The following is an 18474-nucleotide window of genomic DNA, read 5'->3' as shown; positions in this document are numbered from 1 at the left end:
TGCAGTGATCAAAAAGTCGCTGGTTGTTAATATCTAGATACTTAGGGAGGCTTAGATCCGATAGAAATGAGTGCTGTACACAACTAGACACAGAGAAAGCTTTCCAGGGCAGGGACAGTGTCTTTATTTTCAAGAGAAATTAAATAGCAATACAAATATCTCTGGTTACTTCTAAAAGGTACAATCAAACGTACATTGTATTTAATTAGTGTTAGTCAAGCACTTTGAATAGGTTAAGTGCTAAGTATTGGAAAACTACTAACTTGAGGAAAAAACAGATGTTATGGGCCAGTCTTTCCAAACTAAGCATGTAAACATATTGGCACTGCCTAACTTATGTATAGAAATGCCAGAGGTGTGCACAGTGATCAGATCTGTGCAAACACATGGCCAGTTATGTGCCTAAGTAGTCCATCACTGTTACCCAATTTATCCATAACTTAGGTACATTGACATATATATGTTTGCTTAATCTTGAAAATGTGACTCTCAGCAAATGCATAGAAAACAGATCTGAATAATGCAGAAGATTCGTTATTTTAATAAACCCCCTAGTCCCAGCAGCTTCTCGTCAGTATCTTGTCTTGCATTTTAGAATGCAATATAATTAAATGACACTGTTACTGTATTCGTTTCCATAATATATTTTAAAGCATGTATTTCAAATTTAAAATACACTGTTTTAAAATAGAGACCTACAAAGTTCCAGCTTTCTTTTTCTTGCTCCAGAAAGAGATTCTTTCTGGTGCCTCCTAGCTCTGGAACAGAGTTGCACATGCACCTGGTTTTCTCTAAGGGCTTGTCTACACTTACCGGAGGATAGACGCTGCGGCAATCAATGCATCGGCGGTCCACCAGTCGCTCTCCCGTCGACTCCTGTACTCCACCTGATCGATAAGAGTAAGGGGAGTCGACGGGAGAGCATCTCTCGTTGATATCACGTAGCGTGGACCCCGCAGTAAGTAGATCTAAGCTACGTCGATTTGAATTACGCTATTCACGTAACTCAAATTGCGTAGCTTAGATTGACTTTTCCCTTTAGCAGAGACTAGGCCTAACAGGCCATTTAGCTGCTTAGCCTAGTACACAGACCTGATTCTCCATTCATACCTACATAGACCAAAAGTAACTCCAGTGAAGTGAATGAAGTTACAATAGTTCTGTACTAGTGTAAGAAAGAGGAGAATCCAGCCAGTCTTATTTGTAATTTCAGAATCCACTCCATTCCATTAACAGGGCTCAATCCAGCAAGATGTTGAGCACTCTGGCCTTTATTCAGTAACACACACATAAGCACATGCTTAACATTAAGTACAGAAGAATGGCGACTGAAGTCATTTGCTGGTGTGAGGCCAAAGTGCTTGGCACAGAGTCTTAAGTGGTTAATCTGCTGTTGCTACAAGGATAAAGAACCCCCGTTGTCCACTGTTTCCTGGCTGGCCTGATTATCAATTATAATTTTTAAAACTAGAAACCCAGATCAGTACTACTTTGATTTCCAGTACTCTAGAAAAAACCCCACTGTAAGTGTTTCACCATTTCACTATGGATGGCAGTGGGTTACTAAGTCAGAAGGTCTCATATAACATCAAAATTCACTTTGACAGAAAAGCATGTTTAATTTTGCTTGTTCTGATTTCTCTGCATACACAATACTTCAGCACTCAAAATAACATTTGTCTCTTTAGACTAAAAATAATCAGTTGTGCAATACTGTACATGAACATCACAAATAAATCACTCACATTCAAAGAAGTGAAAGAAAGAAGTTAAGAAATTTCAAATATTAACACTTCAATACAATTTCCATTCAAGTCTCAGTACAGGAACTGGATGCTTGGAAACCAATGTTCTTTTGAAATTACAGCATTACAAGTCCCATTATGACTTCTTTTAACAATCTGTAATATGAAGTTAAGACTCATCCTGGAAAAGTTAAGTTGGGAGGCATATAAGCAGTAGTTAGGCCACAACTCCTCTCGGTCTTTAACAGAATTAGCTGAATCAGTTTTAAACCGGCAGGGACCTAGATTAAAACTAATTCTACACTCTGGTTTTCCCCTAGTCACACTTGAGAGCCAAACTATTTTCACTGAATGAGCCTGAACTGATTTTAAACCTTGATTATAATTAATTATATAGGTGTATATGGTCATTTGGGGGGGGGGGGGGAGAACAGAAAACCCCAAAGCCTTCCATAGAAGATTCTGCCCCAAGGAGCTTACAATTTGGGACCCTGATACTGCAAGATGCTCTGGGTGGGTGATCTCTGTGCCCATATGCAGCCCCATTAGGTCCATGTGCTCAGAGCAGCTTATGGTAGCTTTCAAATACTCTGAGCCAAACTGACTACTGCTTGTAAGCCTTTATGACGTTACTACATTTCAAACATTCACTCCAGCAGTGAATTTGGTCATGTGTGTACATAGGGCCTTAGTGTCTCACAAAAATATTCTGTAGTAAGGCTCCACCCAGTAAAAGCTCTTTTTTAATAAAAATTCCATCTGAATTTTTCACTGTAAAAATGATACAAGATTGGCCAAGTCCTGAAAATCTCTTTAAAAAACCAAAACATTTAAAAATAGTATCGAAGTTAAGTAATTTTTTTTTTTTTTTAAGATCATTTGGCCCTACCAAAGTAAAACAAGTGATCAAATTGGGTCTGACTTGTTAAGCACACAAAATGTTATTGCAACTCTTTACACCTGTATTGTAAGAAACCTGTTGTTCTAAACACTGCAGTCTGATGTTACGAAGCCCAAGCCGCCAGCTGCTTCATATCATCTTCATCTTCCACTTTCTTCCTGGAGGATGCTACAGTGAGAGATTAACAATAATCAGTGACTCAAGTAACAGAGCCATTTTATTCACTGGCAGCAGGATTTGTGTAACGCTAGTCAGCCTAGAGGTATCTCAAAGCAATTTACCAAATAGTGAGCTAAATATGGTAGCCCAGGGAGTAGGCAGACTAAATGCACAGCCATTATGCTCTCACCAGTAGCTCACTTACAGCCCTGGACATTATGGGTCTGATTCAACTCCCTGACTTCAGTGGGAGGTATTTTGAGCCCTAAACACTGGAACAAGGTGGGGAAAAATAAATCAGTGGATAAAAGTTAACTCAGAGTAAATGGTTCAGAAGGACTTTAGAAAAAGAAGGGCTGTGTGCCTAGTTATTAGCTACTGCTTAATTTCAGAATGATATTGTTCAGGAAGCAAGCGTGGCCCATAAGGAAAGGAACTGAAGCTACGTCTCTAAATTTATATGAGCTTTCATTTCATTCGCTGGTAAATACAATATCAGTGGCAAATTTCAGGAGAAGGAGCTGTGTTACTGAAATGTTCTGCATACAGGTCACCCTCCTATTTCAAAAGAAACAAATGGCTGCTTTGCCAGAAAGGGGGGGAAATAACTTCCCATTTCTGGGTTACCTACCTATGTGATTCATTGGAAAATACCGCCACACCTACGTTAAAGGCCAAACAAATGCCAGAGGACATGCAGCCATTTACACCTGCACAGAATTTGGTCCTAAATGTTTCCATGAACCAAACCATACACCCCATTACTTCATGTGAGCAGGCACAACAAATGGGTAAGAAGACTACACTAAAAGTTAAAGCTGAGTTAAATGCTTCATTTGAGCTTTCACTCTCTCCCCCTTCTCTCTCAGGACATGGCTTAATTACAGGAAACTTAAAATGGCAGGCAGCTTACCAGGGCGGGAAGGCAGGGATGTGGATGGGACACTTGGCAATCTGACATCTGTCATTTTCTTATTCAGTTCTTCTTGCTCCAATTCTTCCAATTCCGCCATCAACTCATCCTGAATGCAATCAAGACATCATTTGCAAAGTTATATTTCAAGCAATGGGTTCAGTTAACATCAAGGGCATCTCAAACCACAATCACTAATCAAAGTACCATTAGGAACATAGGACAGGAAGGGATCTCTTGGGTCGTCATGTCCAGTCTCCAGCTATCTCAGGCAGCTCCGTCATATAATCCATTTCATAAATATGTCAAGCGCCATCTTAAAAGCAGGTAGTTTGTCTGTCCCCACAACTCCTATTGAACCGCTGTTCCAGAACCACTCACCTCTTGATGGTTAGAAACCTTCTAGTTTCCAGCCCAAATTTATTCATGACCAGTTTATATCCATTTGTCCTTGTGCCAACATTGTCCTTTAGCTTAACTAGCTCTTCTCCCTCCCTGGTGTTTATTCCCTGATGTATTTATGGAGGGTTGTAATATCCTCTCTCGGCCTTGGTTTTGCTAGGCTAAATGAGACATGCTTTTTGGGGGTTTGTCTATACTGCAAAAACAAAAAATGGCGAGTCTCCGAACCTGGATCAACGAACTCGGGCTTGCAGGGGCTAAAAATAGCAGCCTGCAGACCGGGTTCTGAAACCGAAAAGGAATGTCTACACTGCTGTGTTTAGCCCCATAGTGCAAGCTTGAGTCAGTTAACCCGGGCTCTGAGCTTTGCTGCTGCAAGGATTTTTATTTGTTTTGCAGTGTAGACATACTCAGAGTCTCCTCTCAGAAGATAGGTTCTCTATTCCCCTGATCATCCTAGTATTTCTTCTCTGCACCTGTCACAGTTTGAATTAATCTTTCTTGAATATGGGTGACCAGAATTGTACACAGTAGTCCAGTGAGGTCTTATCAGTGCCTTGTATAACTGCATTAATACTTATCCATCTCTACCAGAAATTCCTCACCTGATGCCATTGAACTAACAGTTTTAATTTAACAAAGAGGATGGGAAAACCCATTGGTGTTTTGTTACATAATACAAATTAGCTTAAATTTCAAAATAAAAAGTCATTTGAAAAAAAAATTTAGAAACAGTAAATTTCTCAAAACTGACCCTTCTTCTGTGAAAAGTTTTGGCAAATGGACATTTTGACGGACTAATGTCTTGTCAAAACATTCCCAACAGGCTCTAATTAAGACCAGAAAGGATGACTATGATCATTTAATCTGACCTGCATAATACAGGCCACAGCATATCTTTTAGAGAGCCATCCAGTGTGGTTTAAAGGTTTCTAAAGAAGACAGATTACATTTCCTGTCTTTTCACTTAGCAGAAGTCAATGGGAAAACAAAACAAAATAAAGAAACCTATTGTTCTTTAACAAGTCACCAAAAGGCTAAATATTGAGGAACTGGGCAAAAAAATAAACACAAAGGAAGGGTATTTTTTGAGGCATGTATTAAAATCTTTTTTTTTTTTTTTAAATAGATAGATATATAGATAGATATAGAGGACTGGAACGCTGTATGCTTGTTTTCAGCTGGGGTGGAAAAGGCGATTAGATTTATTTTTATTGCTTTGGACACTGTTTAAACAATTCTTAGTGCTCATCATTTCAAAATCAATATATAAAAATCTTCCAACTTGCCATGGACTTTGAGCCTGATTCCAAGATGTGCTGAGTGCTTTCAAGAATCAGTTGCTGCCTTCCATTGATTCCAATGCTTATCACTTCACAGGATCAGACCCTTAGGCCCGCAGTGAGAATTAGTATTTTTCACATTTGAAAAAAAAAACTTGGTTTAAAAATAATTAAGGGCCTGATTAAGTGCCCAAAGTCAACAGGAATCCTACTGACTTCAACGGGCATTGGATAAAGCCCTAAGGCCTAGACTTTCAAAAGGTTGGATGCCTAAAGATGCAAACAGATGCCTATTGGGATTGTCAAGAGCATCTGAACAGTTATGTGCCTAACTCCCATTGGAGTCAATTAGAAAGTTTGGCACGTAACCCACTCAGGCACTTTTGAAAATCCTACGAGGAGCATATCTGCATCTTTAGGCAACTAAATACCTTTCAAAGTCTGGCCTTGAGTGTTTAGAGTTGCAAACAGTGCAATGTGTCATACAAATACTGACGTTCAGTGCTCCAGATAGACCCACACTTGACTGGGTGTATATTTGGAGCACTGCAAATCACACATTTCAGTTATGTCCACACATACAGGGTAAGAACATGGAGAGAGAGTTTGTGAGATCAAAACTTCTTTTAAAAATATCTAAATACATTTTATAAATTATTAAATGTATCCAAGCAATTTTAGTCACAACTTGCATGGGGATAAAGGCTTAAAACAAATCACCACACAATAAAATAATCACTGTATTAGGCGGGTACATCTTTTATCCTTGACTTCATTGCAATACTAACCTCATCAAACTCATCACCAAACCCAACTCGGTTTGAAATAGCTTCTGAGATCTCCTGGGCAACTGCTTGCTGTTCAGTGATATCGTCCATCAAAGAATCAATTTTGTCTAGGTCCCTAGAGAAATAGTATTTAAACTGTTTTTAAAATACACATTCTTAGACCACGTCTGCCTTGCGAAAACCTAATCTGAAAAGGTTCTGGTCCCTTTATTAATAAAAACTCTGAATACAGAAAGTCTCCAATTTAAGGCGCCAATTCAGCAAGGTACTAAGCACATGCCGATCTTTAAGCATGTGAGGAGTTGACAAGTCAAACATGGCAGATGTTAGTCCCGACCCTTAATGCACTACAGTGGTGGGGTGGGGGTGGAGTATAAGACCTCATATTGAATAGAACTGATTTTACTGCAACAGGCTTTAAGCACATGAATAGTTTTGCTAAACTGGGGTTGAATTAGAACACCTTTAAAAATCTGAATTACACAGCCATTTAGAGACTTAGGAGAGAAGAGTCCATATTGCTCCTCTAAGTGCTATTCTTCTGTTGCTCTCTCTGCCCTCAGCACCTCCCAAAGGCAATTCAGACCTAATAATAACATCCCTGTGCACTTCGTAGGACGGTAGGGCAACCTTTCAGATTTGCTGTTGAGACAAGCTATTTTTCTTCCAAATATAACATTCCACTATCGCGAGCGTTCCCCAAACATTAAACATTAACAAAAACAAAATCAGAACCAGGTGTCTCAGTGAAACTAAAACATTTAATCCATACAGTCAGAGGGTGAGTTTTACAGCACTGAACCCCCTACTATGGAAGTGGACAGGATGCACTTACATATTTTCATGCACTTTTTTCATTGCTTGTGCAGCATAGCCCATATTCTTGAACACTTCTGTGTTGGTGTGGGAATTTTCCAACGCTTCCCGCTGGAACTCAATGGTGGAGAGTGTCCCATCAATTTGGCTCAACTGTTTCTCATACCTCTTTTTTCTCTTCAGGGCTTGTAATGCAGCTATTGTGTAACCAGAAGGGACAGTTAACTGTCTTTTCAGACTGAAATGCACATACGAGATTCAGTGACAGTGAACAGTGTAAATGGAACAAAGTATAATTTAGGAGACGCTGAGTTAAGCATTCACATTCTCTTGCCTTATTTTAAGCTGTTATCTATAAGCACTGGCCCATAAACAGAGGGAAAACAGGACCTACTCCATAAAAGGCACTGCTCCGTGGTCTGCCTGCCTGGTCTGCTATTGCACGAATTTACCCTGTGGAAATAGGTTAGCACCTCTTGTGCATCAGAGAGAAGCAGCATTGCCTGGAGTCCAGAGGCAGCATCTTCCTTCGCTGCAGGTGGCCCTGAGTTTCACCAGGTCAAAGCATAAAGCAGGACAAGATGGGAGGAAAAGGAGGAGCATCAGAGAGGGGCTGGAAAACAGGAAAAGGAAAAAAATAGGAGGAAGGAAGGAAAAGGAGGCTGGAAAACAGGAAAACCAAAGAAGATGGAGAAAGAAACTATCACATCACTGCTGGCGTCTGTCAGTGATGCTCCTTGAAAGTCACATTCCAGAATTGGCAAGTAGCAGGAGCAATAGAAATCCAGAGTCACTTAGCCAAATAGGTTTCAGAGTAGCAGCCGTGTTAGTCTGTATCCGCAAAAAGACCAGGAGTACTTGTGGCACCTTAGAGACTAACAAATTTATTAGAGCATAAGCTTTCGTGGGCTACAACCCACTTCTTCGGATGCATATAAAGACTGGGAATGGCTGAGCCATTACAAACATTGAATCTATCTCCCCTTGTAAGTATTTTCACACTTGCTTCTTATCAAACTGTCTGTACTGAGCTATCTTGATTATCACTTCAAAAGTTTTTTTTTCTCTTACTTAATTGGCCTCTCAGAGTTGGTAAGACAACTCCCACCTGTTCATGCTCTCTGTATGTGTGTATATATATCTCCTCAATATATGTTTCACTCTATATGCATCCGAAGAAGTGGGTTGTAGCCCACAAAAGCTTATGCTCTAATAAATTTGTTAGTCTCTAAGGTGCCACAAGTACTCCTGTTCTTTTAGCCAAATAGGTCAGTTAGCTGGGAGGGCAGAGTCAGATTTCTTTGGGGCTCAACATGCTTTAGATGGATCTATTTGTCAAAAAAAAACTGTTGTAGGGGCCAATCCCTGACCCTTACATCAAGGCCACCAGCAAGGTTCAGTCACTGCCTACTATCTCTGTGACTCAGCAGAAATAATATAGCAACAAACAGGATTTTTCAGTGGGAGCACAGCAGCATAAAGATACCATAAGGCATAAGCAAAACTCACACAAGAAAAGATGGCCTATGCTGGGGTTGAGGAGGGGTTTCATTCAAGCCCTGGGTGTGGACAGCTGTCTTCCCACAGGTATTCTCCCACTTCTGTCTTTCCAGCAGGCTAGTTTGCCCCTTTAAGAACAGACATTGGGGGATTTATCAGACACAGCTGGGAAGGGGTCAAGTTATCCCTATAAAGGGCTGAGAGAGTTCAGTTGAAGGGAGATCTTCTGGAGGGAGGTTAGCTCCTGAGACTGGCCCTGGAGCAGAGAGAGGCACCTGCAGCCTGTGTTGCTCAGGGAAAGGGTCTTGGGTGTGGTGTTAGTCCTGCCTGGGTTGGGAAAACAACCAACAGCCCTACACAGCCCTTCCTCATAGGCACTTATGCCAGGAAAGGGATGGAGTTAACTCCTTGTGTATTATGGACCAAGTGATACTCCTGCACCCTGTCACACTCTTCTTTCTTTCTTCCTTCTCGCTCATATCTCATTTTTGAAGCTGCTGCAGGACTAGAAGCTGACTGTAACACTGCATGTCACTGGAGCTATAACTAGCCTGACTTATCGCCATATTTGGGGTCAGGAAGGAATTTTCCTCCAGGGCAGATTGGCAGAGGCCCTGGGGTTTTTTCGCCTTCTTCTGCAGCGTGGGGCACGCGTCACTTGCTGGAGGATTCTCTGCACCTTGAAGTCTTTAAACCATGATTTGAGGACTTCAGTAGCTCAGACCTAGGTTAAGGGTTTGTTGCGGGAGTGGGTGGGTGAGATTCCGTGGCCTGAGTTGTGCAGGTGGTCAGACTAGACGATCATAATGGTCCCTTCTTACCTTAAAGTCTCTGACTCTATGACGACTGAGAAGGTTATCTATTGTGCTTCATTCAGACTGCCTGTCTGTGATAATGCTGATTCTAGATACTGTGGCACCTACACCCACAGATGAAGCCAGGCCCCTTACATAGGTGCAGAACAGTCACCATGTGTGGAAGTGCACTGAAATGCACTGTGTTTTACTGATGAATGCCTTGCACTGTGCCTTATCAGTTGTACGAGGACAAGTGTTTAGGTAGATTCTGAAATACAAAATATCTTGCAGTGCCGCCAGCAAAGTGTTTTGGGAGGAGGAAATTGTAGTTACAACATCCCACCACTCAAAAGTACCCAAAACTGGAATGTTCAAATTCAAGATCCACACAGTCTTGCTAGGCTGGTCCAGTGACTACAAATGTACTGAACTGGGATAATGTGTCTCAGCTGACATTATATTAAAGAAAACCTTTGACAGTCAGAACCAGAATTTCCACAACCTACGTACATACTATTTCAACTTCACTCTGAATCTCCCCCCCCCCACACGCATGCATTTTTCATGCTGTTTTACTGCCCTCTGCTCCCAAAGTGCAAAGCACTTCTGCTCTCCTGCTTCAAAATCACTCACTCAACCCTTTTTAGGGGCTACTTAATCATGGATTCACAGTTTTAAGGCCAGAAGGGTATTCTAACTTCCTGCATAACATAGACAGCTTTCAACTGCTCTGGATAAAAGATTTTTCGCTATATCAATGTATTTTATGGTGCCATGTGGCAGAAACGTATGTATGAATTTGGGGGAAATGTCTGTTGTGAGGGAATGTAAATTAATAAGACAAAAAAGGCATTTTTGAGCTGTGAAGCTTAAAAATGGTGTTAGGGTGCCCATATTTCCCCATGCTGAATATGGGACACATGGTAAAATTACTCTTATTCAAGTGAGTTCAATGCCAATCAATTGTACAAATGTTCAAATTATCATCAAGTTGACTGAGCCGCTGTAAAAAAGCTGCATAGTTGGATTCTTTTTATTTACCTTCTTATCTTTAAGACTTTAGGGTTCACGCAGAGAGGGGTAACACACCCCCTACTCCACCACACATCTGGGGAGCAGTGACACACACACCCGTACACCTCTCTCACATGGGAGGGGTGACCAACCAACCTGACCTTCCCTGCCCAGCACTCTCCACCCTCTATGCCTGACTCGGCCCCCAGGACAGACCTACCTCTCCTGGTACCTGGCACCGCCTCTTCCTAAGGCAACACGTGGGGGGGAGGGGGCATGCAGGGCCGCACGCAGGGCCACACACAGATTTCTGCCAGGGTTCACACCAGAATGTGGCCAGCAGCAGCCTTTTGGCCCTGTGTGGGAGGGAAGGGACAGGAGCTGCTTCCAGCTGCAAGGAAGGAGGAAGGGGTGAAGGGATGACCTGGCCTGTGTCTTTGCAGAGTTCATCTCTCCCTCCTCGACCCCTGTGGCTGGAAGCAGCTTGTCCCTACCTGCCCGCACAGCGTCAGAAGGCTGCTAACACCTCCAGGCTTCTGCTGGACACGGACATAACCCAGCCACCGCCGGTCACAGCACAGGCAGGAAGGGGTTAATCCAGTGGTGGGCAAACTATGGCCACTGGGCTACATCCGGCCCGCCAGCTGATTTAATCTGGCCCTTGAGCTCCTGCTGGGGAGTGGGATCTGGGGCTTGCCCCGCTCCCACACTCCAGCCGGGGAGCGGGGTTGGGGGCCGCTCTGCATGCACGAGCTGCAGCTCCACATGGCTCCCGGAAATAGCGGCATGTCCCCCCTCCAGCTCCTACGCGTAGGGGAAGCCAGGGGGCTCCACACTCTGCCCCCGCAGCTCCCATTGGCCTGGAACTGCGGCTAATGGGAGCTGCAGAGGCGGTGCCTGCGTACGGGCAGCGTGCAGAGCCGTCTTGCCACACCTGTGTAGGAGCTGGAGGAGGGACATGCTGCTGCTTCCAGGAGCTGCTTGATGTAAGCGCAGCCTGGAGCTTGCACCCCTGAGCCCCTCCCATGCCCCAACCCTGATCCCACTCCGACCCTCCAAACCCCTCGATCCCAGCCCGGAGCATCCTCCTACACCCCAAACCCCTCATCCCTAACCCCACCCCGTAGCCCACACCTCCAGCCAGAGCTCTCACCCCCACCATAACCATACCCCACCCCAGCCCAGTGCTCCCTCCCACACCCTGAACGCCTCATTTCTGGCCCCACCCCCAGCCAGAACCCTCACCCCCTCTTGCGCCCCAACCGCAATTTTGTGAGCATTCCATACCCAGATGTGGCCCTCGGGCCAAAAAGTTTGCCCACTTTTTAGGTTAAGCCCTAAGGATGCATTGTGCACCAGGGCCCAGGGAACCTGACTGCAAGAGCTTCAGCAAACCTGGCCAGAGAGAGGTGGCTCAGCAGGGGAAGGTGCCTAGGGGCCGGAACAGCCCTGTACTCCCTGGGAGCAAGACCCAGAGTGGGGTGAAGAGGGTGCTAAGGCCCTGTCCGGGGGGGCTGTTGTGGAGCCTGCAGGTTCCCCCCATCCCACTACTCCAGAGCTTAGCTGAGGGGGCAGAGAGATTTCCCTGTGCCAGCGCTGTGTGGGACTTTGGCACATGCAAGGCTTGGCTCCTCCTGGCCAGCACCCCCAGGCCAGAGGGTCTTGGGCTTTTCCAGGGCACCGACCCAGCCAGACGCAGTGGGGGAAAGGAGGAGTCTGCCCGCCAGGCTGTTGGTGAACTGAGCGCTTTGATCAGGGGCTAGTTCTCCATACAGTGCTGGGAGTGGGACGCGCCCCACCAGGAGGGGATATGGAGGACCCAGGTGGGGTGAAGGGAAAAGGCAGGGAGAGGAGAGCCAGAGGGGAAGCATGTAAAGGGCTGATGGGTGGGCAGCAGAGGCAACACATAACCAGCCACCGCCTGGCGCCTGCCCGCACTCACCAACCACAGCAGCTTGAAGCCAGTGCCAGCTGGAAACAGAATCAGGGGCGGGCCCCTGCTGGCCGAGAGCTGGCACGCAGCAGTGGCTGCATTAACAGACCAGCAGGGGGAGTGGCTGGCCCTACACCTTGCATCTTCGCCCCACCACCAACCTTGCACACCCACCCCCATCATTGGCCACCAGACCCCCCCCCCCACCGCTGGTGGGCAGGGAGCTGGCAAGCAGGGATCCAGCCAGCAGCAGGACCGGCCCGTACTGGCGGGGGGGGGGGGGGGGCAAGAGGGAGGGGGACAGGGGCAGAGACAGAAAATATGGGATAATTTGCCCATTTTTAAGAAAGGATACCTGCAGGAGGGCTTAAATATAGGACTGTCCCTTTAAAAACAGGACATCTGATCACCCTAGTATTAGTTACTGTTCATAGACACTATGGATTAGCTGTATATGCAGAGCAGTAATTTTTGAAATCCAGAAGGTTCTGGGTTGAAGTTGGAGGTGAACTCCTTCCAAGTAGAAACCGCAAGAGAGAATTCTTTATTTTTCACATATTTAGCTGCCTGCCTTTATAAATGTAACACACCATCTTTATTAACTCACTGAGTTTAGCTTTCCCACTATGCACTTACGGAATGTATCACTTTGTAACAAATCAATTTATTCACCTCTTCCACATTACCCAAGAGATACTGTGACAGTGCACCCCATAAGGCTTTATGGAAATATGCTTATGAATGTATATATGACATAACTGGAACATGTTTTATGCTACATATGCCATGTAACATATCTATGTAAAGGTTATGATCTACTGAATATATTTATTCTATTTGAATACAATGACACATGCATACAAAGTTATGAATATTGGCTATATATTTTTAAATTAATTGATTTTAAATAGCCTTAGTAAAGCATTTGGTCAGCTTCTTGAGAGAGAAAGGAATGTGCAAATTAAGTGTCCAGTCAAGAAACACTTAACGAACAATGGATCTCTGAAGTCTCCAATCCACGTAAGAGTCTTCCTGGAGACATTCAAGATAGCATGTGGGCAATGGCTGCTGCCTGTAAAAACTGAGGCATGCATGGACATGTGACTTGCCCATGTTACTCAAACTCCATCTTGGAGCTGGACTTCGCATAGGAAAGAGGAGGGGGGTCTCCACCCACAAAAGAAAGTCTATTTAAGCCCATGGGAGACCCCTCCATTTTGTCTTCAGCTGGCTCAAGAGATAGCCGTTCCACCTCCAAAGGATGCCTGGAAGAAACTGAAACAAAGGACAATAACCGCACGGGGTGAGAGTGATTACTGGACCCAGACTAGAAGGAGACTAGTCTGTAAAAGGAAGCTTACTGGAATTCCTCTGAGGGTGAGGTTTTTATCTGTATTCAGTTTTCTTACTGTATTAGGCTTAGACTTGCATGTTTTGTTTTATTTTGTTTGGTAATTCACTTTGTTCTGTCTGCTATTACTTGGAACCACTTAAATCCTACTTTCTGTATTTAATAAAATCACTTATTAATTAACCCAGAGTTAACCCTGAGGGGGGGCAAACAGCTGTGCATCTCTCTATCAGTGTTATAGAGGGCAAACAATTTATGAGTTTACCCTGTATAAGCTTTAAACAGGGTAAAACGGATTTATTTGGGGTTTGGATTCCATTGGGAGTTTAACACTCAGATGCCCAAGACAGGAACACTTCTTAAGCTGCTTTCAATTAAGCTTGCAGTTTGTGGGACATGGTTCAGACTTGAGTCTGTGTTTGTGGCCGGCAAGCATGTTTGGCACAGCCAGGCAGGGCTCTAGAGTCCCAGGCTGGCAGGGAAAGCTTGGGCAGTAGTAGTCTTGCACATCAGTTGGCAGCCCCAAGGGGGTTTCTGTGATCCAGCCCATCACATATACAACATTCCCATCAGGGCCGGCTCCAGGGTTTTGGCCGCCCCAAGCAGCCAAACAAAACAAACACAAAAACAAAAACAAAAAAAAAAGCCGCGATCGCAAGGTAAGCTGGTGCCTGGAACCGGCCCTGATTCCCATGCTCCCACTTGATTAACCCATATTTGTGAACTGAATGCCACATTTGCTAGTTATCACATTGCCCAGTATTATGTGATCATGTACATAAGAGGCAGTATCGCAATACATAAAGGCAAGGGAGTTAAAGCTTCCCTGTGAATCTCAGATTTGAATTTCTAAATTTCGTAGGTTCCAAGTCTCAGATATAATGTTCAATTGATTTAGGGGTTTTTTTTTTTCTTATTGCATAGACATATGACTCCTTAAACATTTGTAACTGTGTTACAAGTAGATGGTAGAATTGTATTGAAATTCTTCTCAGAAATGCTACTGTATAATAAATAACCCAGCTGTAAAGGAATAAATGACATCAAAAAGCAAAGAAAGTGAGCAGAGGAGATAAACTTACTTCACAGAATGAGACTGAAAAAGGATGTTCTCCATTCCAAAGATTTCAGAAAAAGAATAGAGCCAGGCAGGAAGACTCAGAGTATAATCTGAGAAAATAAATGTAACACCAATTTAACCAGGAACAGAACCATGTTTTCTTCAGGAAACAACAAGCTTACATTAACACTAATTTCAGAGTGGTACCTGTGTTAGTCTGTATCAGCAAAAACAACAAGGAGTCCTTGTGGCACCTTAGAGACTAACACATAATTTGGGCATAAAGCTTTTGTGGGCTAAAACCCACTTCATCAGATGCATGGAGTGAAAAATACAGTAAGCAGTATATATATACACAGCACATGAAAAGATGGGAGTTGCCTTACCAAGTGGGGGAAGTCAGTGCTAAGGAGGCCAATTCAATTAAGGTGGAAGTGGCCTATTCTCAACAGTTGACAAGAAGGGGTGAATATCAAGAAAGGGAAAATTACTTTTGTAGTGCTAACAAGGCCAATGCAATCAAGGTGGATGACCATTTCCAACAGTTGACAAGAAGGTGTGAGTATCAGCAGAGGGAAAATTACTTTTTGTAGTGACCCATCCACTCCCAGTCTTTATTCAGGCCTAATTTGATGGTGTCCAGTTTGTAAATTAATTCCAATTCTGCAGTTTCTCATTGAAGTCTGTTTTTGAAGTTTTTTTGTTGAAGAATTGCCACTTTTAAGTCTGTTATTGAGTGTCCAGGGAGATTGAAGTGCTCTCCTACTGGTTTTTGAATGTTACAATTCTTAATGTCTGAGACAGAGTGAATGGGTCACTACAAAAAGTAATTTTCCCTCTGCTGATACTCACACCTTCTTGTCAACCGTTGGAAATGGCTGACGTCCACCTTAATTGAATTGGCCCCCCACTTGGTAAGGCAACTCCCATCTTTTCATGTGCTGTGTGTGTGTGTGTATACACACACACACACACACACACTGCTTACTGTATTTTTCACTCCATGCATCTGATGAAGTGGGTTTTAGCCCACAAAAGCTTATGCCCAAATAATTTGTTAGTCTCTAAGGTGCCACAAGGACTCCTTGTTGTGTTAATACTAGTCTGCTCCTAAGAAGTTCTGAGCACCTGCAGCTCCCAGTGAAGTGACTGGCAGCTACCAGGGCTCAGAAGCTCTCAAAATCAGGTGCATTACGCTTCAGCCTGAGTGTGGCTCAGCAGAGAATCTCCTGAGGTGTCAGGAATCACTTGGCCTGTCTAGCTATACTACTTATAGGGTCTCCATTACCGTACTATCAGAGCACTTTGCAGTCTTGATTGCATTTATCTTCACACACCCTTATGAGATAGGGAAGTGCTGTTATCTAGAGCTGCGTGAATAATGGATTTTTCAGTTCATGGGTAATTGCAGGGAAAAAAAGGAAGATTTTGGATCAAACCAAAAATGAAATTTTTCAACATTTTCAGCACAATGGAAAATAAATATGTATGTTTCTGGTCAAATAAAATGTTTTGTTCTAACAAAAGTTACTGCTAACACTGCTTTGATTTCATCCATTTTAAAATTATTTTGTTGTTTAAGAAAATTAAAAGAAACTCCAAAACAAAGTTGTTTTGAACCAAAAAACTAAAAAAACCACTTCATTGTGAAAATGTCAAAACATTTTTTTGTTAAACCTTTTGCCCCTAGTGAGTAGCAATGCAACGAATGAGGGAAACTGAGGCATACACAAACTTCATAAAAATATTACAGAAAATTTCTCTATCAGACTAGATATTTGGCACAAATTTGTCTATCCTTAGGGCTTTCAAATTAAGAGGTATGTTAGGCGGTGAGCAACGTCTGCCTCCCACAAGATCTGTTCTGTAAGAGTACTGATTAATTTAGCTATCTTTTACCCAGTGGGTCAGATTTTAATCTCACACTGGTGTGAATAAGGAGTAACTTGAGAAGCCAATGGAATGACACCAGTGTAAGTGACATCAGGATCAGGCCCATAATTCTTAAAAGCTTGTGGGAGAAGATTGTGTGTATTTGTTACAAATAGCACATGAAAATTCTGGGCCTGATTCTTAAAAAAAAAAAAAAAAAAAAAGAACTAGGAATACTGGCTGTAACGTATGGTACAGTAAGGGTGCTGGGGAAGTTTCCCCATACAGCTCTGCCAATCCACTTCAATTTTCATCTGACATACTCCCTGCTATTGAAATGATGGACTTGTTTAGTGGTAACATGAAACTGTTGCATCATTGTTCAGCGTCAGTAACCTTATGACAACTAAGTCATTTACAAGGAATGTCAAAACACCAGGCATGCCCAAATGCATCAACACCACATTTGCGGCAGGCTCTATTAGTAATGTCCTAAGATTGTTGTTATCCCATGCCTCTACCTAGGGTTTGTCATCACTAATCTGCTGTATGACTTTTGACGTTCTAGCTAAACTTTGTTCCTGGTCACAAGAGAAGATTATTCCCTTTTTACGTGTTCAATTTCTTTTCAATCAATTCTTAGTCTTCATGGAAGGTGCCAGATTGAGACCACAATCTAATTAAATAAATGCAGCCCAGGCAGCAGCTTTGCAGACTTCCCCAGCCTACCTCACCAATGGATCTCAACTCTGAACTGGAGGGATCACCTCTAGCCAGGAGAAGGTTGTTTCATTCTATATGCTCATTCAGTCCTTGGTTTCTCTGCTGAAATTGTAGGCTAATGGTGGTTTTTGTGAAACCACTCCACAAAACACTGCACAGAGAACACCAATGCATTCATGTGGGCAAGCACATCACCATCAAGTAATAACCACTTTTGGCCACTCCTGACCTGCGGCTGGGTTTGAACTGCTGATATAGAAGTATGAAGAGAATACAATGGTAATCGACTTGGTGATTGGAACTTGCATCTTTCCAATAACTTCACCTTCCTCCCCTCTCTCAAACCTATTCAATTTCTAAAATTATATTTTAGATCACTTTCTATCCTTTCAATTTCTTTGGTTCTCTCAGAGTGCTGAGAAAAAAGAAAAAGAAAAAAAAAGGCCAGACCACAGCAGGGGTCAATAGGTGTAGTGCAAATTGACTCAAGTCAATGGAGCTAACTGAGGATGTGGCACAATGTGTCTGCAAAGAAATTCAGTACAAACAGGTGATCGTATATGGTGCACAGAGAGATTGCAAAGCTGTTGTGGAAGGAAACAAAGCTTGTAATGAAAGCACCAACACAAAGAATTCCAAAAAGTTGCACTTGTATCCTGGCCAGAGAGAAAACCCCTACAGTTAGTGTAGCTGCAATGAGATATTAACGTGGAAAGGTGGAAGTCATTTATGACTACATTTGTAGCTACTTTCAGACTAAGATGCAGGAATTAGTTGTATTCTCAACAATTATCAGTGAGGAAGACGACAGATTCTAATAGCTTTCTATTTGCGTAGCTATTTTATTATAGTTCTTAAGTCACATTTCTTGGGCTGGCTGATGTTATGCAAAGTCTTCTCAGGAACCCTTTGAGTTCATGAAGAACTGGGGCCTGAATGGGACCTCACTAATGTTAGTGTAGCTAGGCTCAGACTCACGCACCTGGAATCTAATGAGGTCATTCCTGTTCAGCCAGTATGCATTCTGTATGGGATGTCCAAAATTCTGCAGTGTACATCCTACTCCTGTCTCAGACACTCCTATTTTAGGTACATAAAGCCTCTCAGATCATGCAATTACAAATGAAATTGTCCCAAATGCCCACCTCCCCTCCCCCAAAGTATTAACCCCAGCTAAGCAAAGTAAAATCAAACTTGTACTCACTCAGTTTCTTATA

At 43.2% G+C, this 18474-nt stretch overlaps 1 protein-coding gene across 1 annotated transcript in view; it reads right to left on the bottom strand.

Annotated features, from left to right (window-relative positions):
- Positions 1–2616: 2616 nt before the first annotated feature.
- Positions 2617–18474, bottom strand: part of CHMP4C (charged multivesicular body protein 4C) — an 18910-nt gene continuing 3052 nt past the window's right edge. The window contains exons 2-5 of the mRNA XM_024203899.2: positions 7027–7204; positions 6192–6306; positions 3719–3827; positions 2617–2814 (exon numbers count right to left, since the gene is read on the bottom strand). Coding sequence (XP_024059667.1) covers positions 2750–2814; positions 3719–3827; positions 6192–6306; positions 7027–7204 — 467 coding nt within the window. The 3' untranslated portion in view covers positions 2617–2749. The remainder of the gene's footprint in view (positions 2815–3718; positions 3828–6191; positions 6307–7026; positions 7205–18474) is intronic.

The sequence above is a fragment of the Terrapene carolina genome, unplaced genomic scaffold (assembly GCF_002925995.2).
Source record: "Terrapene carolina triunguis isolate 2854851 unplaced genomic scaffold, T_m_triunguis-2.0 Scaffold58, whole genome shotgun sequence".
Classification (NCBI taxonomy): domain Eukaryota; kingdom Metazoa; phylum Chordata; order Testudines; family Emydidae; genus Terrapene; species Terrapene triunguis.
This window is presented reverse-complemented; position numbering and strand designations above follow the sequence as displayed.